Here is a 27429-nt window from a genome sequence, read left to right as displayed (position 1 = left end):
CCCAAACTGATTGCGCCTGCGGGTCGTACATGGGGCGCTGGACAGCGGTGGCCGGGACCCAAACTGGTTGCGCCTGCGGGTCGTACATGGGGCGCTGGGGGGGTTGGGGAGCGTTAGAAGTGCGCAGGACTCCTTGTTCTCCGGGGACAGCGGCGACCTCCCGGGACCGGCACACAGCCGCGAAATGGCCCTTTTTCCCGCAGCTCTTACAAATCGCTGCGCGGGCCGGGCAGCGCTGCCGGAGGTGTTTCGCCTGGCCGCAGAAATAGCAGCGGGCTCCCCCGGGACGACTTGGCGTCTGAACCGCGCAAGCCTGTGGGGTGGGGGGGGGGTTTGTCGCGACGGGGGTCCACGGAGCCCAAGGGGCTGCCGCGCGGTCGGGGCCGTAGGCGCGGGCGTTTCGCGCGGCCACATCCAGGGAGGCTGCAAGGGCCCGTGCCTCTGAGAGTCCTAGCGACTCTTTTTCTAAAAGTCTTTGGCGGATTTGGGAAGAGTTCATACCAGCCACAAAAGTATCACGCATTAACATGTCCGTGTGTTCCATCGCGTTTACCGGCGGGCAGCTGCAGGCCCGTCCCAAAATTAGTAGCGCGGCGTATCGATTCTCCGGGACTTTGCCGTCTCGGTGCGAGTTGGTAGCGTGCGTAGATCTGGTTCACTGGGCGAACATAGATGCTGCGAACGCCGTCTGGAAATCCTCTGCGTCTTCGATGAGAGGGAAAATTTCCGGGCTTACCCTCGATTGCAGGACCTGTAGTTTCTGGTCTTCTGTGACCCGGCCGGGGGCCGTTCTGAGGTAGGCCTCGAAACAAGTCTGCCAGTGTTTGAAAACTGCTGCTGAGTTCACTGCGTTGGGGCTGATCCTCAGGCATTCCGGGATGATCCTGAGCTCCATAGTCCTTTAAGCACGCTTAATAAATTGTAGCGCACAAAGACTCACGAGAGACGAATAGAGATGAAGTCGATGAGGCTTTATTAAGCGTGACTTGTTCCCCGCAGTTCAGTAGCAGACTGGCCTGCGGGGGAGAACTCCTGGTTCTTATACTCCGCCTTCAGGGCGGAGCTAGAGGTCAACAGCCAACCAGGACCCGGGATCTGTCAGCCAATGACATCACGGCTTCACAGTCCCACATGACCCCTAATGCATACTACCACATTGTGGTGTTCACAAAGACCACAGAAGCTAAGTTCATTCTCAAAGCTAACATTTATTTACAATAGCCTAGTAATCTACAATCTACACTCTACTAACTTTCGTCTCTACACTCGATCTATAACTGTACTGTCCTCCCTATCAGTGCTCTCTCTCGCTCTCCTCCAACTCTCTCCCAGAAGTCGGTGAGTCAGTCCTTTATATAGTTCTGCATCTAGCTCCATCTAGTGGTTAATTATAATATGATATTAACCCTTTGTATTCTGAACATTCCCATAATGTCACATCCCCCTTTCTTTGAGAAAAAAAAGTTGAAATCCTTTCTAACTTTTTTTTTCTGCATCCATGTTTGAGAATGCTTTCATGCATTTTATGCTTTAAAGTCATTTTACATATCATAATTTCATTTTTTCAGAGGAGTCTTGAGTGTTTTTACAAATTCAGTCTATTAGCAGGTTTCCTTGTTCTTTCCGATCTTCTCAATGCATATAGATCAAATATATGACTTTATTACACATTAACACTTTTCTCATCCCTCAATATTATTGTTCAATGGTTTAGCTGAAGAAGAACCAGTTTAAAGATTCTTTTAAAAGGAACTAATGGATGAAGTTTAAGCCACAGTTACAACAAAGGTGCTGGGCCTGATACTCCGGTCCTCCAGCGGCACGCCGCCCACTAGCAGCAGATTCTCTACTTCCGCCACTGTCAATGGAATTTGTCATTGAAGACACCCCGTGCTGCCGGGAATTCCATGGATGGGGGTGTGCTGTTGATGGCACCAATGGCCGGAGAATTCCGGCTTAAATATAACGGAATGACAAGCACATAATGACTCTTTGGGTCGATTTCACCTTGTCAACTTGTCTTTAAATGAAAGTTAGCTTACCGTTTTCCAGAAATAAATCCTGTTGAAAATAGGGAAAGTCATTGTTTTCAATTTCCAGATTTCTTTGCATCATATTGGAACAGAAAACCTTCTTATAGTCCTCAATAATATGGAAAGATTTGGAATCCATGTGCTGTGCTCCAAAAATATTTGAGCATCCTTTCTAGAATTAAATAGAAACGCAAATCATTCGAGAAATTTAGCGACTCTGTCAAAATTATTATGACCAAAGGAAGTTGATTTGTCTCATTTAAACTTTGCTTTTTTCCATGTGAAGTAATTACTCAATTTCTAGCACAGCGGTGGGATTCTCCATTCCTGAGACTAAATGTTGATGCCAGGGCAGGATTTGTGGACTTCCACAAAAGCAAAACGGGCACCGCACCTGACCGATTCAACGACCATTAAGGGGCTAGCTTCGGCACCATGTGGAACGCAATCGATTCCAATGAGAAATGATACTGGATTCACCAGGTTCCGGATTGACACTCAGGAGGCTGACAAGCTGCAGCCACATATACACACATCACTCCCCACACACACCATCCCAGCCAACAAGCTGGCAGCAAGACTCACTGCCACGAGATTCACCCACGTGGAAATGGAAACACTGCTGGATGCCATGGAGGGTGACCCTGTACCTCAAAGTGGGAAAGAGGTTGCCAGCAGCCGCCATTCGCAGGGCCTGGGCACAGGTGGCAGAGGTGGTCAGCGCTATCGGCAACACCATCCAGTGCTGGAAAACACTGCACAAACTCCTCAGGGGGCCAGGGAGAATAGTTAGCTGAACCCCCATCCCACACCATATTCCGGCACCCATACTGGCCATCATGGCTTGGTGCCCTGGCCACTGAAGCCACCAGCTAACCACCCACTCGGCTGCATACATTGGACTGTCTCACATTGTGTGTTTTCTGTTTCCCCCGCTCCCCCCAGGAGAAGGCTGCACACAACCGGCGGGAGCGGGAGAAGACTGGAGGGAGACCGCCGGACCTACATCCCCTCACTGTAGCACAGCAGAGGACACTGGACGCGGTCGATGGGATCGAAGAAAGGGCAGTCGGCATGGTGGAGAATGGCACCTGGCGACGATTATTATTATACATATATTCTAAAGTATTTTGCAGAAGGAACGATGAGCAATAAACTCAACGTCCCCTCACAGGTCATCCCGAAGCCTCGGTAAACACATCTGGAGCGAGAAAGAAGGTGAACTCCTTAAAGAAGACAGATAAGGGAGTCAAAATGAGGAAGAAAACAAAAAGAAACAATTGTAAAGCAACGGAATGAGGTAGGAAAACCTATATGTCCCCCATAGGAATTAAAAGGAGTGATCCCACCTCTCGAAAAATAACAGGGGAGTAAATAGCAGATTAAGGTAAAAATGTAACAGATGGGTTCCTGTCTAAAAGGGATTCAGATTTGTCTGTAGTCGTGAGATAAGGCTAACGGTTAACTGTGATATTTGCGAGCTGTGAGAACCTGTGTGTTTTGTTTGTTTTATGTGAATATTCGAAGGACCTTTGCCCAATTAATTTCAGTCAAAACATGAAGAACTAAGTGGGTTGTATTTTTTTTGTCGTCTGATAGTGTGAGTTTGAGATTATAATTTAAGTGATTTATGTTGAGATTTCTATAAAGCACTGAAACATCGGAAATTATAATCAGTTTAGAAGAAAGAAAATGCCTTTACGAATAAAAGTAATTGAACAAAATAAGTTTTTAGATCACGTGAAGAGACGCAAATGGCATAATTCCAAGTTCTCCACTCACTCTCCGCCCCCTTAGGTTCTGTAGAATATTTAACCATTTCAGCAGACAGTTGATCTTTTCTGAATTGACAAAGAAAAATTTACATCTCTAAGAATAGCTAATGCCTACAAAATCAATCATTGGAAATTGACTTAAATGTGTGGTAATTATAGCCCCCTCCCAGGGTATGTTTTGCTGCTTCTAAAATACTCTTATGGTGCATCTTGGCCAGCTTTGAAGGATGGGATTGCAGTCCCACACAGCATAAATGGGGGCTGGGTTCCCAATAATGATAATCATTTGAATGAAGGAAATGAGTCCCTCGGACACTGGTTAGCAAAAAGAGGGAAAGAGGCTATCATGCAAGGGGCCAAGAAGCATAGTGACATACGCAAAGTGACAAATTTGTGGCCAGATTTAAAAATTGTTGGGAAGAACAAGCTGGTGTTTCTTTGGAGGAAAATGGACCTTTGGTTGTTCAGACATTGCTGAATTGCATGCTGCCAGAGCATGCACAAAGTTTAAAATTGATTCATCTCACCTGGCAAACACTGCCTTGGACAATAGTAGTTACGTCCTTGGTAAACATGGACCGAGAAGGACTGTTTGTGACCCCCAAAGATCAAAAGCCTAAAGTCACAGGGCAGTTCTACCAAGGAAAGAGGGGAAGAGTCGTGGTCAGCAGACAAGCAGAAGGAGAGGAGGTTATAATGGAGGTAGAGGTAGAGGTAGAGGACAATGGCAGCTGAACGTTAACCCTCACAGTACCACTGTTAAAAAAAACTGCAGGAAGTCTTAGAAAGGTTAATGATCCTTAGGCCCAACTATTAAAACACCTGATAGAGTCCAGCCGAGAGAATATAGTGACCCATTGCACGGCTCGGTATGCTCGTGAGGATGAGCACACATACAATTTACAAGCACAATGTCACTTAGGAAAGCAGACATCATTGCATGTCACTCCTTTTTATTTTTCGGTATTGTGGGATTAGGAATGTTAATACAGTTGACCCATAGTCAGAGGGACCTTTTTGGGATGGGTTTAACTTCAGAACCCCATTTAACATTTGCCGTAAGACATCCCGCTAAGGCAAAGCAAATAGGAGAACTGATCAAAGAGGCCAAAAGAAAAAAAGTAATATATGGGATTTATATTGAAATAGACAGACAAGACTTCCGGTGGCGGCTATGAAGGAGTAAGTCGCACATTTGGTGGCTCCCGGTTCTGGTCGGACTTTTGGACCTTTTTCCCCGATTTCTTAACGGACTTGAATTGTAAAATGGATGTTAGTGGCAATTCTCTACTGAATTCCCACTTCGGTGAATGGAGCAAAGGACTAGAAGTGTTCGTAAGGGCAGAAACAAAAAGATAGAGAAGGCTTGGGCTGTAGTTGCAACAGGAGACAGCATGGCGGAGGTTCGGACCTCTGGCTTGTCGACCCAGCAGTCTATGGAGCAGCTGATGCAAGTCATTCAGGAAGGCTTTGCAACGCAGAAATGGGACTGCTTGGACCCGACAAAAGCGTTGATTGAGCGGTTGGAGCTCAGATTGGATGCCCAGGATCGAGAGATCCAGAAGGTGGAGAAGGCGCTGGCTGAGCAGGAGGAACATCAGACTTCTGTGGAGCTGGAGGTGGGGATGCTGAGGGACCAGCAGAAGAAGCTTCTGCAGAAGGTGGAGGACCTAGAGAATAGGTCCTGCCGGCAGAACCAAAGAATTGTCAGGCTCCCGGAGGGGTCTGAAGGAACGGACGCTGGGGCATACGTCGCAGGCATGTTTGAGAAGCTGCTGGGGGATGGGGCATTCTCCCGGCCCTTGGAGGTGGTTAGGGCTCACAGAGCACCTGCGAAGAAGCCACGAATGGGGACCCCCCAAGGGCTATGGAGGTGAAATTCCACAGGTTCTTGGATAAGGAGAGAAGCAGTACGCCAACTTACAAGTGGAGCTGTAAGTGGGACAATAGCATCCTGCGGGTTTACCAAGACCAGTGGAGGTGGAGTGGAGGTGGCCAGTTTGGACTGTTATACCCAGCCCGTCTCTGGGTCACGCATGAGGATCAGCACTTTTACATTGAGTCGCCTGAGGACACGTTGGACTTTGCAAGAAAGAAAGGGCTGGCGAAGGACTGAGAACTTTTGAACTTTCTCGTTTTGCATTTTATGGTCTCTATTGGATAGAGCAGGGACAGGAATGGTTGTTGCAGGTTCCGGGGTTTAGGTGTTTTAGTAAGCTCACAGAAGGAGGCAAAAGAGGGGGAGGTGTGGCGCTGCTAGTCAAGAACAGTATTACGGTGGCGGAGAGGATGCTAGATGGGGACTCTTCTTCCGAGGTAGTATGGGCTGAGGTTAGAAACAGGAAAGGAGAGGTCACCCTGTTGGGAGTTTTCTATAGGCCTCCAAATAGTTCAAGGGATGTAGAGGAAAGGATGGCGAAGATGATTCTGGATAAGAGCGAAAGTAACAGGGTAGTTATTATGGGAGACTTTAACTTTCCAAATATTGACTGGAAAAGATATAGTTCGAGTACATTAGATGGGTCATTTTTTGTACAATGTGGGCAGGAGGGTTTCCTGACACAATATGTTGACAGGCCAACAAGAGGCGAGGCCACATTGGATTTGGTTTTGGGTAATGAACCAGGCCAGGCCTAAGAGTAGTGAGGCCGTGGAATGCCCTACCTGCTACAGTAGTGAACTCGCCAACATTAAGGGCATTTAAAAGTTTATTGGATAAACATATGGATGATAATGGTATAGTGTAGGTTAGATGGCTTTTGTTTCGGTGCAACATCGTGGGCCGAAGGGCCTGTACTGCGCTGTATTGTTCTATGTTCTAGGTGTTAGATTTGGAGGTAGGTGAGCACTTTGGGGGCAGTGACCACAATTCGGTGACGTTTACGTTAGTGATGGAAAGGGATAAGTATACCCCGCAGGGCAAGAGTTATAGCAATTATGATGCCATTAGACATGACTTGGGAGGGGTAGGTTGGAGAAGTAGGCTGCAAGTGTTGGGCACACTGGATATGTGGAGCTTGTTCAAGGAACAGCTACTGCGTGTTCTTGATAAGTACGTACCGGTCAGGCAGGGAGGAAGGCGTCGAGCGAGGGAACCGTGGTTTACCAAAGAAGTGGAATCTCTTGTTAACAGGAAGAAGGGGGCCTATGTGAAGATGAGGTGTGAAGTTTCAGTTGGGGCGCTTGATAGTTACAAGGTAGCGAGGAAGGATCTAAAGAGAGAGCTAAGACAAGCAAGGAGGGGACATGAGAAGTATTTGGCAGGTAGGATCAAGGAAAACCCAAAAGCTTTCTATAGGTATGTCAGGAATAAAAGAATGACTAGGGTAAGAGTAGGGCCAGTCAAAGACAGGGATGGGAAGTTGTGTGTAGAGTCTGAAGAGATAGGCGAGATACTAAATGAATATTTTTCGGCAGTATCACTCAGGAAAAAGAGAATGTTGTGGAGGAGAATGCTGAGACCCAGGCTAATAGAATAGATGGCATCGAGGTACGTAGGGAAGAGGTGTTGGCAATTCTGGCCAGGCTGAAAATAGATAAGTCCCCAGGGCCTGATGGGATTTATCCTAGGATTCTCTAGGAAGCCAGGGAAGAGATTGCTGAGCCTTTGGCTTTGATTTTTATGTCATCATTGGCTACAGGAATAGTGCCAGAGGACTGGAGGATAGCAAATGTGGTCCCTTTGTTCAAAAAGGGGAGTAGAGACAACCCCGGCAACTATAGACCGGTGAGCCTCACGTCTGTTGTGGGTAAAGTCTTGGAGGGGATTATAAGAGACAAGATTTATAATCATCTAGATAGGAATAATATGATTAGGGATAGTCAGCATGGCTTTGTGAAGGGTAGGTCATGCCTCACAAACCTTATCGAGTTCTTTGAGAAGGTGACTGAACAGGTAGACGAGGGTAGAGCAGTTGATGTGGTGTATATGGATTTCAGTAAAGCGTTTGATAAGGTTCCCCACGGTAGGCTATTGCAGAAAATACGGAGGCAGGGGATTGAGGGTGATTTAGAGATGTGGATCAGAAATTGGCTAGCTGAAAGAAGACAGAGGGTGGTGGTTGATGGGAAATGTTCATAATGGAGTTCAGTTACAAGTGGCGTACCACAAGGGTCTGTTCTGGGGCCGTTGCTGTTTGTCATTTTTATAAATGACCTAGAGGAGGGCGCAGAAGGGTGGGTGAGTAAATTTGCAGACGACACTAAAGCCGGTGGTGTTGTCGACAGTGCGGAAGGATGTTGCAGGTTACAGAGGGACATAGATAAGCTGCAGAGCTGGGCTGAGAGGTGGCAAATGGAGTTTAATGTAGAGAAGTGTGAGGTGATTCACTTTGGAAGGAATAACAGGAAAGTGGAATATTTGGCTAATGGTAAAATTCTTGGAAGTGTGGATGAGCAGAGGGATCTCGGTGTCCATGTACATAGATCCCTGAAAGTTGCCACCCAGGTTGATAGGGTTGTGAAGAAGGCCTATGGTGTGTTGGCCTTTATTGGTAGAGGGATTGAGTTCCGGAGTCATGAGGTCATGTTGCAGCTGTGCAAAACTCTGGTACGGCCGCATTTGGAGTATTGCGTACAGTTCTGGTCACCTCATCATAGGAAGGACGTGGAAGCTTTGGAACGGGTGCAGAGGAGATTTACCAGGATGTTGCCTGGTATGGAGGGAAAATCTTATGAGGAAAGGCTGATGGACTTGAGGTTGTTTTTGTTAGAGCGAAGAAGGTTAAGAGGAGACTTAATAGAGGCATACAAAATGATCAGGGGGTTAGATAGGGTGGACAGTGAGAGCCTTCTCCCGCGGATGGAAATGGCTGGCACGAGGGGACATAGCTTTAAACTGAGGGGTAATAGATATAGGACAGAGGTCAGAGGTAGGTTCTTTACGCAAAGAGTGGTGAGGCCGTGGAATTCCCTACCTGCAATAGTAGTGAACTCGCCAACATTGAGGGCATTTAAAAGTTTATTGGATAAGCATATGGATGATATTGGCATAGTGTAGGTTAGATGGCTTTTGTTTTTTGACTTCCCATGTCGGTGCAACATCGTGGGCCGAAGGGCCTGTACTGCGCTATATCGTTCTATGTTCGATGTTCTATTCGGAGGTACACTCGTCTCTGAGCTCTATTCGAAGGTACACTCGCCTCCGAGCTCTATTCGGAGGGTCACTCGCTCTGACCTTTGTTCGGAGGTACAGTCGCCTACGAGCTCTATTCTGAGGTACATTCGTCTCCGAGCTCTATTCTGAGGTACACTCGTCTCCGAGCTCATTCAGAGGTACACTCGCCTTTGTCAGAGGTACACTCGCCTTGAGCTCTATTCGGAGGGGCACTTGCCTCTGTGCTCTAATCAGAGGTACACTCGCCTCCGAGCTCTATTCGGAGGTACAATCACCTTTGAGCTCATTTCGGAGGTACACTTGCCTCCAGGTTCTATTCGGAGGGTCACTTGCTCTGACCTCTATTCAGAGGTACACTCGCCTCCGAGCCCGATTCGGAGGCACACTCGTATCTGAGCTCTGTTTCAGAGATTCACTCGCCTCCGAGCTCTATTCGGAGGTGCACTCCCCTCTAAACTCTTTTCGGAGGTACACCCGCCGCTGAGCTCTATTTGAAGGGCCTCTGACCCTTATTCGGTGGTACACTCGCCTCGGAGCTCCATTCAGAGTTACACTTGCCTCGGAGCTCTATTTGGATGTACACTCATCTCTGAGCTCTATTCGGAGGTGCACTCGCCTCCGATCTCTATTCAGAGGTACACTTGCCTCCGACCTCATTTCGGAGTTCCACTTGCCTCTGAGCTCTATTCAGACGTACACTCGCCTCCGAGCTCTATTTGGAGGGACACTCGTCTCTAAGGTCTATTCCGAGGTGCAGTCGCCTCCGAACTCAATTCTGAGGTATATTCGCCTCCGAGCTCTTTTCAGAGGTACACTCGCCTCTCAGCATTAGTCGGAGGTCCACTCGCCTCTGAGCTGTTTTCGTAGGTACACTCGCCTCTGGCTCTATTCAGATGTACACTCGCCTCCGTGCTCTATTCGGAGGTACAATCATCTTTGAGGTTATTTCGGAGGTACACTTGCCTCCAAGTTCTATTCAGAGTGTCACCCGCTCTGACCTCTATTCAGAGGTACACTCGCCTCCGAGCCCGATTCGGAGGTACACTCGAATCTGAGCTCTATTTGGAGGGACACTCGCCTCGGAGCTCTATTCGGAGGTCCACTCGCCTCTGAGCTCTATTCCGAAGGTGCACTCGCCTCCGAACTCAATTCAGAGGTACACTCACCTCTCAGCATTAGTCGGAGGTACACTCGCCTCTGAGCTGTATTCGGAGGTACACTCGCTTCTGAGCTCTATTCAGACGGACCTCGCCTCTGAGCTGTATTCGAAGGTACACTCGCATCAGAGCTCTGTTCAGACGGACCTCGCCTCTGAGATCTATTCGGAGGTACACTTGCATCCGAGCTCTATTCAGAGGTACACTCGCCTCTGAGCTGTATTCGGAGGTACACTTGCATCCGAGCTCTATTCAGAGGTACACTCGCCTCTGAGCTGTATTCGGAGGTACACTCGCATCCGAGCTCTATTCAGACGTACACTCGCCTCTGAGATCTATTCGGAGGGACACTCGCCTCTGATCTCTATTCAGAAGTGTACTTTCCTCTCTATTCGGAGGTAAATTCACCTTTGAGCTCTATTCGGAGGCACACTCGCCTCCAAGCTCATTCAGAGGTACATTCGCCTGAGCTCTATTCGGAGGTACACTCGCATCTGAGCTATGTTCGGAGGTGCAGTCGCCTACAAACTCTATTCTGAGGTACACTCATCTCCGAGCTCTATTCGGAGGTACACACGCCTCCAAGCTCATTCAGAGGTACACTCGCCCCCAAGCTCATTCAGAGGTACACTCGCCTCTGAGCTCTATTCAGAGGCACACTCGCCTCTGAGCTCTATTCAGAGGCACACTCGCCTCTCAGCTCTATTCAGAGGCACACTCGCCTACAAGTTCTATTCGGAGCATCACTCGCTCTGACCTCTATTGAGAGGTACACTCGCCTCCGAGCCCGATTCGGAGGTACACTCATATCTGAGCTCTATTCGGATGGACACTCGCCACTGACCTCTATTCGGAGGTACACTTGCATCCGAGCTCTATTCAGACGTACACTCGCCTCTGAGCTCTATTCAGAGGTACACTCGCCTCTGAGCTCTATTCAGACGTACACTCGCCTCTGAGATCTATTCGGAGGCACACTCGCCTCCAAGCTCATTCAGAGGTACATTCGCCTGAGCTCTATTCGGACGTACACTCGCATCTGAGCTCTATTCGGAGGAACACTCGCCTCCGAGCTCTATTTGGAGGTACAATCACCTCTGAGGTCATTTCGGAGGTACACTCGCCTCCAAGCTCTATTCAGAGGGGCACTCGCTCTGAGCTATGTTCGGAGGTGCAGTCGCCTACAAGCTCTATTCTGAGGTACACTCGTCTCCGAGCTCTATTCAGAGGTACACTCGCCCCCAAGCTCATTCAGAGGTACACTCGCTTTGAGCTCTATTCGGAGGGACAATCGCCTCTGAGCTCTATTCAGAGGCACACTCGCCTCTGAGCTCTATTCAGAGGCACACTCGCCTCCAAGTTCTATTCGGAGCGTCACTCGCTCTGACCTCTATTCAGAGGTACACTCGCCTCCGAGCCCGATTCGGAGGTCCACTCATATCTGAGCTCTATTTGGCGGGACTCTCGCCTCTGAGCTCTATTCGGAGGTATACTCGCCTCCGAGCTCTATTCGGAGGTACACTCGCCTCCGAGCTCTATTTGGAGGGACTCTCGCCTCTGAGCTCTATTCAATGGAACACTCACATCGGAGCTCATTTCAGAGGTTCACTCGCCTCTGAGCTCTATTCAGAGGCGCACTTGCCTCCGATCTCTATTCAGAGATCCACTCGCCTCCGAGCTCATTTCGGAGGTCCACTTGCCTTTGAGCTTAATTCAGAGGTACACTCGCCTCTGACCCTTATTCGGTGGTACACTCGCCTCTGAGCTGTATTCGGAGGGACACTCGCCTCGGAGCTCTATTCGGAGGTACACTCGCCTCGGAGCTCTATTCGGAGGTACAATCACCTTTGAAGTCATTTCGGAGGTACACTTGCCTCCAGGTTCTATTCGGAGGGTCACTTGCTCTGACATCTATTCAGAGGTACACTCGCCTCTGAGCCCGATTCGGAGGTACACTCGTATCTGAGCTCTATTTCAGAGATTCACACGCCTCCGAGCTCTATTCGGAGGTGCACTCGCCTCAACTCTTTTCGGAGGTACACTCGTCTCTGAGCTCTATTTGAAGGGCCTCTGACCCTTATTCAGTGGTACACTCGCCTCTGAGCTCCATTCAGAGTTACACTCGCCTCTGAGCTCTATTTGGATGTACACTTATCTCTGAGCTCTATTCGGAGGTGCACTCGCCTCCGATCTCTATTCAGAGGTACACTCGCCTCCGAGCTCTATTTGGAGGGACACTCGTCTCTAAGCTCTATTCGGAGGTGCACTCGCCTCCGATCTCTATTCAGAGGTACACTCGCCTCCGAGCTCTATTTGGAGGGACACTCGTCTCTAAGCTCTATTCCGAGGTGCAGTCGCCTCCGAACTCAATTCAGAGGTATATTCGCCTCCGAGCTCTTTTCAGAGGTACACTCGCCTCTCAGCATTAGTCGGAGGTGCACTCGCCTCTGAGCTGTATTCGGAGGTACACTCGCCTCTGGCTCTATTCAGATGTACACTCGCCTCCGAGTCCTATTCGGAGGTACAATCACCTTTGAGGTCATTTCGGAGGTACACTTGCCTCCATGTTCTATTCAGAGTGTCACCCGCTCTGACCTCTATTTGGAGGTACACTCGCCTCCGAGCCCGATTCGGAGGTACGCTCGTATCTGAGCTCTATTCGGAGGGACACTCACCTCTGAGCTCTATTTGTTGGAGGGACACTCGCCTCTGAGCTCTATTCGGAGGTCCACTCGCCTCTGAGCATTAGTCGGAGGTACACTCGCCTCTGAGCTGTATTCGGATGTACACTCGCTTCTGAGCTCTATTCAGACGTACACTCGCCTCTGAGATCTATTCGGAGGTACACTCGCTTCTGAGCTGTATTGGGAAGTGCACTTGCATCCGAGCTCTATTCAGAGGTGCACTCGCGCCTGAGCTCTCAGTAGTAGCAAATCCCTCCCCCTCCCCCCCCCCATCCTGGGCTGCTGCTGCTGCCTTCTTTTTCCCATTCCGTCTATCTTTCTGCGAGGTATTCGACGAACGGTTGCCACCGCCTGGTGAACCCTTGAGCCGACCCCCTTAGGACGAACTTAATCCGCTCTAGCTTTATAAACCCCGCCATGTCATTTATCCAGGTCTCCACCCCCGGGGGCTTGGCTTCTTTCCTCATTAGCAATATCCTGCGCCGGGCTACTAGGGACGCAAAGGCCAAAACATCGGCCTCTCTCGCCTCCTGCACTCCCGGCTCTTGTGCAACCCCAAATATAGCCAACCCCCAGCTTGGTTCGACCCGGACTCCTACTACTTTGAAAGCACCTTTGTCACCCCCATCCAAAACCCCTGTAGTGCCGAGCATGACCAAAACATATGGGTATGATTCGCTGGGCTTCTCGAGCACCTCGCACACCTATCCTCCACCCCAAAAAATTTACTGAGCCGTGCTCCAGTCATATGTGCCCTGTGTAATACCTTAAACTGAATCAGGCTTAGCCTGGCACACGAGGACGATGAGTTTACCCTGCTTAGGGCATCTGCCCACAGCCCCTCCTCGATCTCCTCCCCCAGCTCTTCTTCCCATTTCCCTTTTAGTTCATCTACCATAGTCTCCCCTTCGTCCCTCATTTCCCTATATATATCTGACACCTTACCATCCTCACCCATGTCTTTGAGATCACTCTGTCCTGCACCTCTTGTGTCGGGAGCTGCGGGAATTCCCTCACCTGTTGCCTCGCAAAAGCCCTCAGTTGCATATACCTGAATGCATTCCCTTGGGGCAACCCATATTTCTCGGTCAGCGCTGCCAGACTCGCGAACTTCCCATCCACAAACAGATCTTTCAGTTGCGTTATTCCTGCTCTTTGCCACATTCCATATCCCCCATCCATTCCCCCCGGGGCAAACCTATGATTGTTTCTTATCGGGGACCCCCCCAAGGCTCCAGTCTCTCCCCTATGCCGTCTCCACTGTCCCCAAATCTTCAGTGTAGCCACCACCACCGGGCTTGTGGTGTAGTTCCTCGGTGAGAACGGCAATGGGGCTGTCACCATAGCCTGTAGGCTAGTCCCCCTACAGGACGCCCTCTCTAATCTCTTCCACGCCGCTCCCTCCTCCTCTCCCATCCACTTACTCACCATTGAAATATTAGCGGCCCAATAATACTCACTTAGGCTCGGTAGTGCCAGCCCCCCCCTATCCCTACTACGCTGTAAGAATCCCTTCCTCACTCTCGGGGTCTTCCCGGCCCACACAAAACCCATGATGCTCTTTTCAATCCTTTTTAAAAAAGCCTTCGTGATCACCACCGGGAGGCACTGAAACACAAAGAGGAATCTTGGGTGGATCACCATCTTAACCGCCTGCACCCTCCCTGCCAGTGACAGGGATACCATATCCCATCTCTTGAAATCCTCCTCCATCTGTTCCACCAACCGCGTTAAATTTAACCTATGCAATGTGCCCCAATTCTTAGCTATCTGGATCCCCAGGTAACGAAAGTCCCTTGTTACCTTCCTCAACGGTAGGTCCTCTATTTCTCTACTCTGCTCCCCTGGATGCACCACAAACAACTCACTTTTCCCCATGTTCAATTTATACCCTGAAAAATCCCCAAACTCCCCAAGCATCCGCATTATTTCTGGCACCCCCTCCGCCGGGTCCGCCACGTATAGTAGCAAATCGTCCGCATACAAAGATACCCGGTGTTCTTCTCCTCCCCTAAGTACTCCCCTCCACTTCTTGGAACCCCTCAACGCTATCGCCAGGGGCTCAATCGCCAGTGCAAACAATAATGGGGACAGAGGGCATCCCTGCCTTGTCCCTCTATGGAGCCGAAAATATGCAGATCCCCGTCCATTCGTGACCACGCTCGCCACTGGGGCCCTATACAACAGCTGCACCCATCGAACATACCCCTCTCCAAAACCAAATCTCCTCAACACCTCCCACAAATAATCCCACTCCACTCTATCAAATGCTTTCTCGGCATCCATCGCCACTACTATCTCCGTTTCTCCCCTAACAACCTCCGTATATTCGTGTTCAGCTGTCTCCCCTTCACAAACCCAGTTGGTCCTCGTGGACCACCCCCGGGACACATTCCTCTATTCTCATTGCCATTACCTTGGCCAGGACCTTGGCATCTACATTTAGGAGGGAAATAGGTCTATAGAACCCGCATTGTAGCGGGTCCTTTTCCTTCTTTAAGAGAAGCGATATCGTTGCTTCAGACATAGTCGGGGGCAGTTGTCCCCTTTCCTTTGCCTCATTAAAGGTCCTCGTCAGTACCGGGGCGAGCAAGTCCACATATTTTCTATAGAATTCGACTGGGAATCCATCCGGTCCCGGGGCCTTTCCCGCCTGCATGCTCCTAATTCCTTTCACCACTTCTTCTACCTCGATCTGTGCTCCCAGTCCCACCCTTTCCTGCCCTTCCACCTTGGGAAATTCCAGCCGATCCAAGAAGCCCATCATTCTCTCCCTCCCATCCGGGGGTTGAGCTTCATATAATTTTTTATAAAATGTCTTGAACACTCCATTCACTCTCTCCGCTCCCCGCTCCATCTCTCCTTCCTCATCCCTCACTCCCCCTATTTCCCTCGCTGCTCCCCTTTTCCTCAATTGGTGTGCCAGCAACCTGCTCGCCTTCTCCCCATATTCGTACTGTACACCCTGTGCCTTCCTCCATTGTGCCTCTGCAGTGCCTGTAGTCAGCAAGTCAAATTCTACATGTAGCCTTTGCCTTTCCCTGTACAGTCCCTCCTCCGGTGCTTCCGCATATTGTCTGTCCACCCTCAAAAGTTCTTGCAGCAACCGCTCCCGTTCCTTACTCTCCTGCTTCCCTTTATGTGCCCTTATTGATATCAGCTCCCCTCTAACCACCGCCTTCAACGTCACCCAGACCACTCCCACCTGGACCTCCCCATTATCATTGAGTTCCAAGTACTTTTCAATGCACCCCCTCACCCTTAGACACACCCCCTCATCTGCCATTAGTCCCATGTCCATTCTCCAGGGTGGGCGCCCTCCTGTTTCCTCCCCTATCTCCAAGTCCACCCAGTGTGGAGCGTGATCCGAAATGGCTATAGCCGTATACTCCGTTCCCCTCACCTTCGGGATCAATGCCCTACCCAGCACAAAAAAGTCTATTCACGAGTAGACTATATAGGAGAAAAACGAGAACTCATTACTCCTAGGTCTGCTAAATCTCCACGGGTCTACACCTCCATATATCTGCTCCATAAAATCTTTAAGTACCTTGGCTGCTGCCGGCCTCCTTCCAGTCCTGGACTTCGACCTATCCAGCCCTGGTTCCAACACCGTATTAAAATCTCCCCCCATTATCAGCTTTCCCATCTCTAGGTCCGGAATGCGTCCTAGCATCCGCCTCATAAAATTGGCATCATCCCAGTTCGGGGCATATACGTTTACCAAAACCACCGTCTCCCCCTGTAGTTTGCCACTCACCATCACGTATCTGCCCCCGTTATCCGCCACTATAGTCTTTGCCTCGAACATTACTCGCTTCCCCACTAATATAGCCACCCCCCTGTTTTTCGCATCTAGCCCCGAATGGAACACCTGCCCCACCCATCCTTTGCGTAGCCTAACCTGGTCTATCAGTTTCAGGTGCGTTTCCTGTAACATAACCACATCTGCCTTAAGTTTCTTAAGGTGTGCGAGTACCCGTGCCCTCTTTATCGGCCCGTTCAGCCCTCTCACGTTCCACGTGATCAGCCGAGTTGGGGGGCTTCCTACCCCCCGCCCCCCCCCCCTTGTCGATTAGCCATCACCTTTTTCCAGCTCCTCACCCGGTTCCCACGCAGCTGTATCTCCCCCAGGCGGTGCCCCCCCCGCCCATCCTCTCCCATACCAACTCCCCCCTCTCCCAAGCAGCAGCAACCCAGTAATTCCCCCCTCCCACCCCCCCCCCGCTAGATCCCCCGCTAGCGTAATTATTCCCCCATGTTGCTCCCAGAAGTCAGCAAACTCTGGCTGACTTCGGCTTCCCCCGTGACCTCGGCTCGCACCGTGCGACGCCCCCTCCTTCCTGCTTCTCTATTCCCGCCATGATTATCATAGCGCGGGAACCAAGCCCGCGCTTCTCCCTTGGCCCCGCCCCCAATGGCCAACGCCCCATCTCCTCCACCTCCCCTCCTCCCCCCATCACCACCTGTGGGAGAGAGAAAAGTTACCATATCGCAGGATTAGTACATAAAACCCCTCTTTGCCCCCCACATTCGCCCCACCACTTTGTTCGAACGTTCTTTTTAATAACCCGCTCATTCCAGTTTTTTTTCCACAATAAAAGTCCACGCTTCATCCACCGTCTCAAAGTAGTGGTGCCTCCCTCGATATGTGACCCACAGTCTTGCCGGTTGCAGCATTCCAAATTTTATCTTCTTTTTATGAAGCACCGCCTTGGCCCGATTAAAGCTCGCCCTCCTTCTCGCCACCTCCGCACTCCAGTCTTGATAAACGCGGATCACCGCGTTCTCCCATTTACTGCTCCGAGTTTTCTTCGCCCATCTAAGGACCATTTCTCTATCCTTAAAACGGAGGAATCTCACCACTATGGCTCTGGGAATTTCTCCTGCTCTCGGTCCTCGCGCCATCACTCGGTATGCTCCCTCCACCTCCAACGGACCCGCCGGGGCCTCCGCTCCCATTAACGAGTGCAACATCGTGCTCACATATGCCCCGACGTCCGCTCCCTCCACACCTTCAGGAAGACCAAGAATCCTCAGGTTGTTCCTCCTTGCGTTGTTTTCCAGTGCCTCCAACCTTTCCACACATCGTTTCTGATGTGCCTCCTGCTTCTCTGTCTTCACCACCAGGCCCTGTATGTCGTCCTCATTCTCGGCTGCCTTTGCCTTCACGACCCGAAGCTCCCGCTCCTGGGTCTTTTGTTCCTCCTTTAGCCCTTCGATCGCCTGTAGTATCGGGGCCAACAGCTCTTTCTTCATTTCCTTTTTGATCTCTTCCACACAGCATTTCAAGAACTCTTGTTGTTCAGGGCCCCATGTTAAACTGCCACCTTCCGACGCCATCTTGGTTTTTGCTTGCCTTCCTTGCCGCTGTTCTAAAGGATCCACTGCAATCTGGCCACTTTCTCCTCCTATTTCCATCCGTATCCAGGGGGGATTCCCTTCTGGTTTACCGCACAGTGTTTTTAGCCGTCAAAATTGCCGTTGGGGCTCCTATCAAGAGCCCAAAAGTCCGTTTCACAGGGAGATGCCGAAACGTGCGACTCAGCTGGTCATCGCCGCACCCGGAAATCCTCCTCCGAGCTCTTTTCAGAGGTACACTCGACTCTCAGCATTAATCGGAGGTACACTCGCCTCTGGCTCTATTCAGACGTACACTCGCCTCTGAAATCTATTTGGAGGGACACTCGCCTCCAAGTACATTCGGAGGCACATTCACTTAGGACCTCTATTCGGAGGTGCACTCGCCTCCAAGCTCTATTCGGAGGGGCACTCTCTCTGAGCTATATTCGGTGGTACGGTCGCCTCCGAGCTCTATTCAGAAGCGCACTTGCCTCTCTATTCGGAGGCACACTCACCTCCAAGCTCATTCAGAGGCACCCTCGCCTTTGAGCTCTATTCGGAGGGGCACTCGCCTCTGAGCTCAATTCAGGGGTACATTCGCCTCCGAGCTCTATTCGGAGATACACTTGCCTCTGAGCTCTATTCGGAGGGACACTCGCCACTGATCTCTATTCTGAAGTGTACTTGCCTCTCTATTCAGAGGTAGATTCACCTCTGAGCTCCATTCGGAGGCACACTCGCCTCCAAGCTCATTCAGTGTACATTCGCCTGAGCTCTATTCGGAGGTACACTCGCATCTGAGCTCTATTCGGAGATACACTTACCTCTTAGCTCTATTCGGAGGAACATTCACCTCCGAGCTCTATTTGGAGGTACAATCACCTCTGAGGTCATTTCGGAGGTACACTCGCCTCCAAGCTCTATTCAGAGGGGCACTCGCTCTGAGCTATGTTCGGAGGTGCAGTCGCCTACAAGCTCTATTCTGAGGTACACTCGTCTCCGAGCTCTATTCGGAGGTACAGACGTCTCCAAGCTCATTCAGAGGTACACTCACCCCCAAGCTCATTCAGAGGTACACTCACCCCCAAGCTCATTCAGAGGTACACTCGCTTTAAGCTCTATTCGGAGGGGCACTTGCCTCTGAGATCAATTCAGAGGCACACTCGCCTCCGAGCCCGATTCGGAGGTACACTCATATCTGAGCTCTATTTGGAGGGACACTCGCCTCTGAGCTCTATTCGGAGGTACACTCGCCTCCGAGCTCTATTCGGATGGACACTCGTCTCTAAGCTCCATTGCGAGGTGCACTCGCCTCTGAGCTCTATTCAATGGAACACTCGCATCTGAGCTCAATTCAGAGGTTCACTCGCCTCTGACCCTTATTCGGTGGTACACTCGCCTCTGGCTGTATTCGGAGGTACACTCGCCTCTGAGATCTGTTCGGAGGGACACTCGCCTCTGATCTCTATTCGGAGGTACACTCGCTTCCGAGCTCTATTCAGAGGTACACTCGCCTCTGAGCTCTATTCAGAAGTGTACTTGCCTCTCTATTCGGATGTAGATTCACCTCTGAGCTCTATTCGGAGGTACACTTGCCTCTGAGCTCTATTCGGAGGAGCACTCGCCTCCGAGCTCTATTTGGAGGTACAATCACCTCTGACCGAGCCTGATCGAGTGTAACCGAAGCGAGCCGTGGTTGTAGTAGTGGGGTGGGGTCCGTTGTTGCCGTCCAAGATGGCGTCGGGGATGGACAAAATGGCTGCCCCCATACATCGCACGTGGCTGAGGGGGTCACAAGATGGCGTCGGGGGTGGACAAAATGGCCGCCCCCATGCGTCGTACAGGTCGGGGGCGGTCCAAGATGGCGGCGCCCCTCCTCCCCTCGTGGTGGTCGGGACCCAAAATGGCGGCGTCTGCGGGTCGCACATGGTGTGCTGGGGGGTCTGGGGAGCGCTAGGACCGCGCGGAGTTCCTTCACTGCGAGCGCCAGGGCCGCGGGCGTTCGGACCGCGCGGAGCTCCCTCGCCGGGGACAGCGGTGGTCGGGGCCCAAGCCGGCGGCGCCGGCGGGTCAGGCGCGGGGCCGCGAGCGCAAGGAGCGCAAGGAGCGCGAGGACCTCCCTCACTGGGGACAGCAGCGGTCGGGGCCCAGGTAGGTTGCGCCGGCGGGTCAGGCGTGGGGCGCGGGACGGGGGTGAGGACCCAGGTCGGCGGCGCCGGCGGGACAGGCGTGGGGCCGCGAGCGCTGGGACCGTGCGGAGCTCCCTCGCCGGGGACAGCGGCGGTCGGGGCCCAGGTAGGCGGCGCCGGCGGGACAGGCGTGGGGCGCGGGGTGAGGGCCCAGGTCGGCGGCGCCGGCGGGACAGGCGTGGGGCTGCGAGCGCAAGGAGCGCGAGGAGCTCCCTCACCGGGGACAGCGGCGGTCGGGGCCCAGGTAGGCGGCGCCGGCGGGACAGGCGTGGGGCTGCGAGCACAAGGAGCGCGAGGAGCTCCCTCACCGGGGACAGCGGCGATCGGGGCCCAGGTAGGCGGCGCCGGCGGGTCAGGCGTGGGGCGCGGGAGGGGGGTGAGGGTGGCGTTCGGGACGCGAAAGACCCATTCCTCTCCGTGGAGAGTGTTGGCCGGCACCCAAATCGGGAGCGCCGGCGGCGGGTCGTACATGGACTGCGGGGAGGGTGGTTGGGGAGCGTAGGCGGCGTGCAGGGCTCCCAGTTCTCCCGGGGCCGCGGTGGTCGGGACCCAGAGCGGCTGCGCCTGCGGGTCGCACATGGCGTGCTGGGGGGGTTGGGAGGCATAGACTGCCTGTAGGGCTCCCTGTGGCCCCGGGACGGCGGCGACCTCGCGGGATCGGCACACCACCGCATAGTGGCCCTTTTTCCCGCAGCTTTTGCAGATGGCTGCACGGGCCGGGCAGCGTTGTCGGGGGTGCTTCGCCTGGCCGCAGAAATAACAGCGGGCGCCCCCGGTGCGACTCGGCGTTTGGACTGCGCAAGCCTGTAGGGTGTCCGGGGGGCGGGGGGGTTTGCCGCGACGGGTACGTTCGGGGCCCAATGGCCTGCCGCGCGGTCGGGGCCGTAGGCGCGGGTAGCGCGGCGTAGAACTCGTCCATCGATTCTCCGGGAGCTTGCCGTCTCGTCGCGAGCTGGTAGCGAGCGTAGATTTGGTTAACTGGGCGGACATAGAGACTTTTCAGTGCTGCGAACGCCGTCTGGAAATCGTCGGAGTCTTCAATGAGGGTGAAAATCTCCGTGCTCACCCTCGAGTGCAGGACCTGCAGTTTTTGTTCGTCTGAGACCCGGCCGGTGGTCGGTCTGAGGTAGGCCTCGAAGCAAGTCTGCCAGTGTTTGAAGGCTGCTGCCGCGTTCATTGCGTGGGGGCTGATCCTCAGGCATTCTGGAATGATCCTGAGCTCCATAGTCCTTTTTAGGCACGCTTAATAAATTGTGGCGCACAAAGACTCCGTGAGACGAATAGAGTGAAGTCGATGAGGCTTTATTAAGCGTGTCTGTTCCCCCGCAGCTTGATAGTAGAATGGCCTGCGGGGGAGGACACCGGCTTCTTCTACTCCGCCTTCAGGGCGGAGCTAGAGGTCAACGGCCAACCAGGACCCGGGATCTGTCAGCCAATGACATTAGGGCTTCCAGTCCCACATGACCCCCAATGCATACTACCACAGGAGGTACATTCGCCTCTGAGCTCTATTCAGACGTACACTCGCCTCCGAGCTCTATTCGGAGGCACACTCGCCTCTGAGCTCAATTCAGAGACACATTCGCCTTTGAGCTCTATTCAGAGGAACACTCGCCTGCGAGCTCTATTCTGAGGTACATTCGTCTCCGAGCACTATTCGGAGTTGCACTCGCCTACGATCTCTATTCAGAGGTACACTCGCCTCCGAGCTCGTTTCGGAGGTACACTCGCCTCCGAGCTCTATTCGGAGAAACACTCGCCTGCGAGCTCTATTCGGAGGTACAATCACCTCAGAGGTCATTTCGGAGGTACACTCGCCTCCAAGCTCTATTCGGAGGGGCACTTTCTCTGAGCTATATTCGGCGGTACACTCGGCTCCGAGCTCGTTTCGGAGGTCCACTCGCCTCTCAGCTCTATTCAGAGGTACACTCGCCTCCGAGCTCTATTTGGAGGTACACTCGTCTCTAAGCTCTATTCCGAGGTGCACTCGCCTCCGAACTCAATTCAGAGGTGCACTCGCCCCTGAGCTGTATTCGGAGGTACACTCGCCCTTGGCTCTATTCGGAGGTACAGTCGCCACTGAGCTCTATTCGGAGGTTCACTTGCTCCTGAGCTCTATTCAGACGTACACTCGCCTCTGAGATCTGTTCGGAGGGGCACTCTCCTCCGAGCTCCATTCGGAGGGGCACACGCTCCGAGCTCTAATCGGAGGTACACTCGCTTCTAACCTCTATTCAGAGGGACACTCGCCTCGGAGCTCTCTTCAGAGTTGCACTCACCTATGAGCTCTATTCGGAGGTACACTCGCTTCCGAGCTGTATTCAAGGTACACTCGCCTCTGAGCTTTATTCAGAGGTGCACTTGCCTCTGAGCTCTATTCGGAGGTACCCGCACCTCCGAGCTCTATTCGGAGGTACACTCGCCTCTGAGCTCTACGCGGAGGTGCTCACGACTCCGAGCTCTCTTCAGAGTTGCACTCACCTATGAGCTCTATTCGGAGGTGCACTCCACTCTGAGCTCTATTCGGAGGTACACTCGTCTCTGAGCTCTATCCGGATGCACGCTCGCCTCTGAGCTCTATTCAAAGATACACTCGCCTCCGAGCTCTATTCAGAGGTACACTTGCCTCCGAGCTCTATACGGAGGTACACTCATCTCTGAGCTCTATTCAGAGGTACACTCACCTCTGAGCTCTATTCACCGCCTCAGGGCTCTAGTCAGAGGTACACTCGCCTACGAGCTCCATTCAGAGCTACACTTGCCTTTGAGCTCTATTCGGAGGTAATCTCGCCTCCAAGCTCTATTCAGAGATACACTCGCCTCCGAGGTCTATTCGGAGGGACACTCACCTCTGAGCACTTTTCAGAGGTACTCTCGCCTCTGAGCTTTATTTGGAGGCACACTCGTCCTATACGGAGGTACTCTCGCCTCCGAGCTCTATTCTCAGGTACACTCACCTCTGAGTTCTATTCGGAGGTACATTTACTTAGGACCCCTATTCGGAGGTGCACTCGCGTCTGAGCTCTATTCGGAGGTGCAGTCGCCTCCAAGCTCTAGTCAGCGGTATACTTGCCACCGAGCGCTGTACAGGGGTACACTCGCCTCTGAGCTCTATTCAGAGGTACACACGCCTCTGATCTCTAGTCAGAGGTACACTCGCCTCCGAGGTCTATTCGGAGAGACACTCATCTCTGATCTCTGTTCGGAGGTACACTCGCATCCAGGCTCTATTCAGGAGGTACACTTGCCTCCAAGCTCTATTCAGAGGTACACTCGCCTCCGAGCTCTATTCAGAGGTACACACGCCTCTGATCTCTAGTCAGAGGTACACTCGCCTCCGAGGTCTATTCGGAGAGACACTCATCTCTGAGCACTATTTGGAGGCACACTCGTCCTATTCGGAGGTACTCTCGCGTCAGAGCTCTATTCTGAGGTACACTCGTCTCCGAGCTCTATTCTGAGGTACACTCGCCTCTGTGCTTTATTCAGAGGTACACTCGCCTCTGAGCTTTATTCGGAGGTACAATCGTCTCCGAGCTCTATGCAGAGGTACATTCGCCTCGGAGCTCTGACCGGAGGGACACCCACCTCTGAGCTCTATTTTGAGGCACACTCACCACTGAGCGCTATTCGGAGGTACCCTCCTCTCCGAGCTCTATTCTGAGGTACACTCGTCTCCGAACTCCATTCAGAGGTACACTCGCCTGTGAGCTATATTCGTAGGTACACTCGCCTCTGAGCTTGATTCAGAGGTGCACTTGCCTCTGAGCTATTCGGAGGTACCCTCGCCTCCGAGCTCTATTCTCAGGTACACTCGTCTCCGAGCTCTATTCAGAGGTACACTCGCCTCTGAGCTCTACGCGGAGGTGCTCACGACTCCGAGCTCTCTTCAGAGTTGCACTCACCTATGAGGTCTCTTTGGAGGTACACTCGCTTCCGAGCTCTATTCAAGGTACACTCGCCTCTGAGCTCTATTCAGAGGTACACACTCCTCAGGGCTCTATTCAGAGGAACACTCGCCTGCGAGCTCCATTCAGAGGCACACTCGCCTCTGATCTATATTCGGAGGTACACTTGCATTCAAGCTCTATTCAGGGGTGCACTTGCCTCTGAGCTCTATTCAGAGGTACCCTCGCCTCCGAGCTCTATTCTCAGGTACACTCGTCTCCGAGCTCTATTCAGAGGTACACTCGCCTCTGAGCTCTACGCGGAGGTGCTCACGACTCCGAGCTCTCTTCAGAGTTGCACTCTCCTATGAGCTCTATTCGAAGGTACACTCGCTTCTGAGCTCCATTCGGAGGTACACTCGCTTCCGAGCTCTATTCAAGGTACACTCGCCTCTGAGCTCTATTCGGAGGTGCACAGGCCTCCGAGCTCAATTCGGAGGGGCACACGCTCTGAGCTCTAATCGGAGGTACACTCGCTTCTGACCTCTATTCAGAGGGACACTCACCTCGGAGCTCTATTCGGAGGTACACTCACCTCGGAGCTCTATTCGGAGGTACACTCACCTCGGAGCTCTATCCGGAGGTACACTCGCTTCTGACCTCTATTCAGAGGTGCTCACGACTCCGAGCTCTCTTCAGAGTTGCACTCACCTATGAGCTCTATTCGGAGGTACACTCGCTTCTGAGCTCTATTCGGAGGTACACTCGCTTCCGAGCTCTATTCGGAGGTACACTCGTTTCCGAGCTCTATTCAAGGTACACTCGCCTCTGAGCTTTATTCGGAGGTGCACTCCACTCTGAGCTCAATTCGGAGGTACACTCGCTCCGAGCTCTAATCGGAGGTACACTCGCTTCTGACTCTATTCAGAGGAACACACGTCTCCGAGCTCATTTCAGAGGTCCACATGCCTCTGAGCTCTATTCAGGCGTCCACTCGCCTCCGAGCTCTACTTGGAGGGACACTCGTCTCTAAGCTCTATTCCGAGGTGCACTCGCCTCCGAACTCAATTCAGAGCTATATTCGCCTCCGAGCTCTTTTCAGAGGTACACTCGCCTCTGAGCTGTATTCAGAGGTACACTCGCCTCTGGCTCTATTCAGACGTACACTCGCCTCTGAGATCTATTCGGAGGGACACTCGCCTCCAAGTACATTCGGAGGTACATTCGCCTCTGAGCTCTATTCGGAGGAACACTCGCCTCAGAGCTCTATTCGGAGGAACACTCGCCTCAGAGCTCTATTCGGCGGTACATTCGCCTCTGAGCTCTATTCAGACGTACACTCGCCTCCGAGCTCTATTCGGAGCTACTCTCTCCTCCAAGCTCATTCAGAGACACATTCGCCTTTGAGCTCTATTCGGAGAAACACTCGCCTCTGGCTCTATTCAGACGTATACTCGCCTCTGAGATCTATTCGGAGGGACACTCGCCTCCAAGCTCTATTCGGAGGGGCACTCTCTCTGAGCTACATTCGGCGGTACAGTCGCCTACGAGCTCTATTCTGAGGTACACTCGTCTCCGAGCTCGTTTCGGAGGTCCACTCGCCTCTGAGCTCTATTCAGAGGTACACTCGCCTCCGAGCTCTATTTGGAGGGACACTCGTCTCTAAGCTCTATTCCGAGGTGCACTCGCCTCCGAACTCAATTCAGAGGTGCACTCGCCCCTGAGCTGTCTTCGGAGGTACACTCGCCCCTGGCTCTATTCGGAGGTACAGTCGCCACAGAGCTCTATTCGGAGGTACACTTGCTCCTGAGCTCTATTCAGACGTACACTCGCCTCTGAGATCTGTTCGGAGGGGCACTCTCCTCCGAGCTCCATTCGGAGGGGCACACGCTCCGAGCTCTAATCGGAGGTACACTCGCTTCTAACCTCTATTCAGAGGGACACTCGCCTCGGAGCTCTCTTCAGAGTTGCACTCACCTATGAGCTCTATTCGGAGGTACACTCGCTTCTGAGCTCTATTCGGAGGTACACTCTCTTCCGAGCTGTATTCAAGGTACACTCGCCTCTGAGCTTTATTCGGAGGTGCACTTGCCTCTGAGCTCTATTCGGAAGTACCCGCGCCTCTGAGCTCTATTCTCAGGTACACTCGTCTCCGAGCTCTATTCGGAGGTACATTCGCCTCTGAGCTCTACGCGGAGGTGCTCACGACTCCGAGCTCTCTTCAGAGTTGCATTCACCTATGAGCTCTATTCGGAGGTACACTCGCTTCTGAGCTCTATTCGGAGGTGCACTCGCTTCCGAGCTCTATTCAAGGTACACTCGCCTCTGAGCTTTATTCGGAGGTGCACTCCACTCTGAGCTCTATCCGGATGCACGCTCGCCTCTGAGCTCTATTCAAAGATACACTCGCCTCCGAGCTCTATTCAGAGGTACACTTGCCTCCGAGCTCTATACGGAGGTACACTCATCTCTGAGCTCTATTCAGAGGTACACTCACCTCTGAGCTCTATTCACCGCCTCAGGGCTCTAGTCAGAGGTACACTCGCCTACGAGCTCCATTCAGAGGTACACTTGCCTTTGAGCTCTATTCGGAGGTAATCTCGCCTCCAAGCTCTATTCGGAGGGACACTCACCTCTGAGCACTTTTCAGAGGTACTCTCGCCTCTGAGCTTTATTTGGAGGCACACTCGTCCTATTCGGAGGTACACTCTCCTCCGAGCTCTATTCGGAGGTACGCTCGCCTCTGAGCTCTATTCAGAGGTACACTCACCTCTGAGTTCTATTCGGAGGTACATTTACTTAGGACCCCTATTCGGAGGTGCAATCACGTCTGAGCTCTATTCGGAGGTGCAGTCGCCTCAGAGCTCTATTCAGAGGAACACTCGCCTACGAGCTCCATTCAGAGGTACACTCGCCTCTGTTCTATATTCGGAGGTACACTTGCATCCAAGCTGTATTCAGAGGTACACTCGCCTCTGATCTCTGTTCGGAGGTACACTCGCATCCATGCTCTATTCAGAGATACACTTGCCTCCAAGCTCTATTCAGAGGTACACTCGCCTCCGAGCTCTATGCAGAGGTACACCCGCCTCCGAGCTCTATTCAGAGGTACACTCGTCTCTGATCTCTAGTCAGAGGTACACTCGCCTCCGAGGTCTATTCGGAGAGACACTCACCTCTGAGCACTATTTGGAGGCACACTCGTCCTATTCGGAGGTACACTCGTTTCCGAGCTCTATTCAAGG

The 27429-nt window shown here is 52.4% G+C and overlaps 1 protein-coding gene across 3 annotated transcripts in view; it reads right to left on the bottom strand.

Moving 5' to 3' along the window:
• The window catches only part of c17h16orf89 (chromosome 17 C16orf89 homolog), a 203035-nt gene that overhangs the window by 86551 nt on the left and 89055 nt on the right, over positions 1-27429 (bottom strand). For all 3 annotated transcript variants that reach the window (XM_072480749.1, XM_072480748.1, XM_072480747.1), the window contains one exon: positions 2043-2205. In XM_072480749.1, coding sequence (XP_072336850.1) covers positions 2043-2205 — 163 coding nt within the window. The remainder of the gene's footprint in view (positions 1-2042; positions 2206-27429) is intronic.

This window comes from Scyliorhinus torazame, chromosome 17 (assembly GCF_047496885.1).
Source record: "Scyliorhinus torazame isolate Kashiwa2021f chromosome 17, sScyTor2.1, whole genome shotgun sequence".
Classification (NCBI taxonomy): domain Eukaryota; kingdom Metazoa; phylum Chordata; class Chondrichthyes; order Carcharhiniformes; family Scyliorhinidae; genus Scyliorhinus; species Scyliorhinus torazame.
Note: the sequence above shows the minus strand (reverse complement) of the source record. Positions and strands in the feature narration are given on the sequence as shown.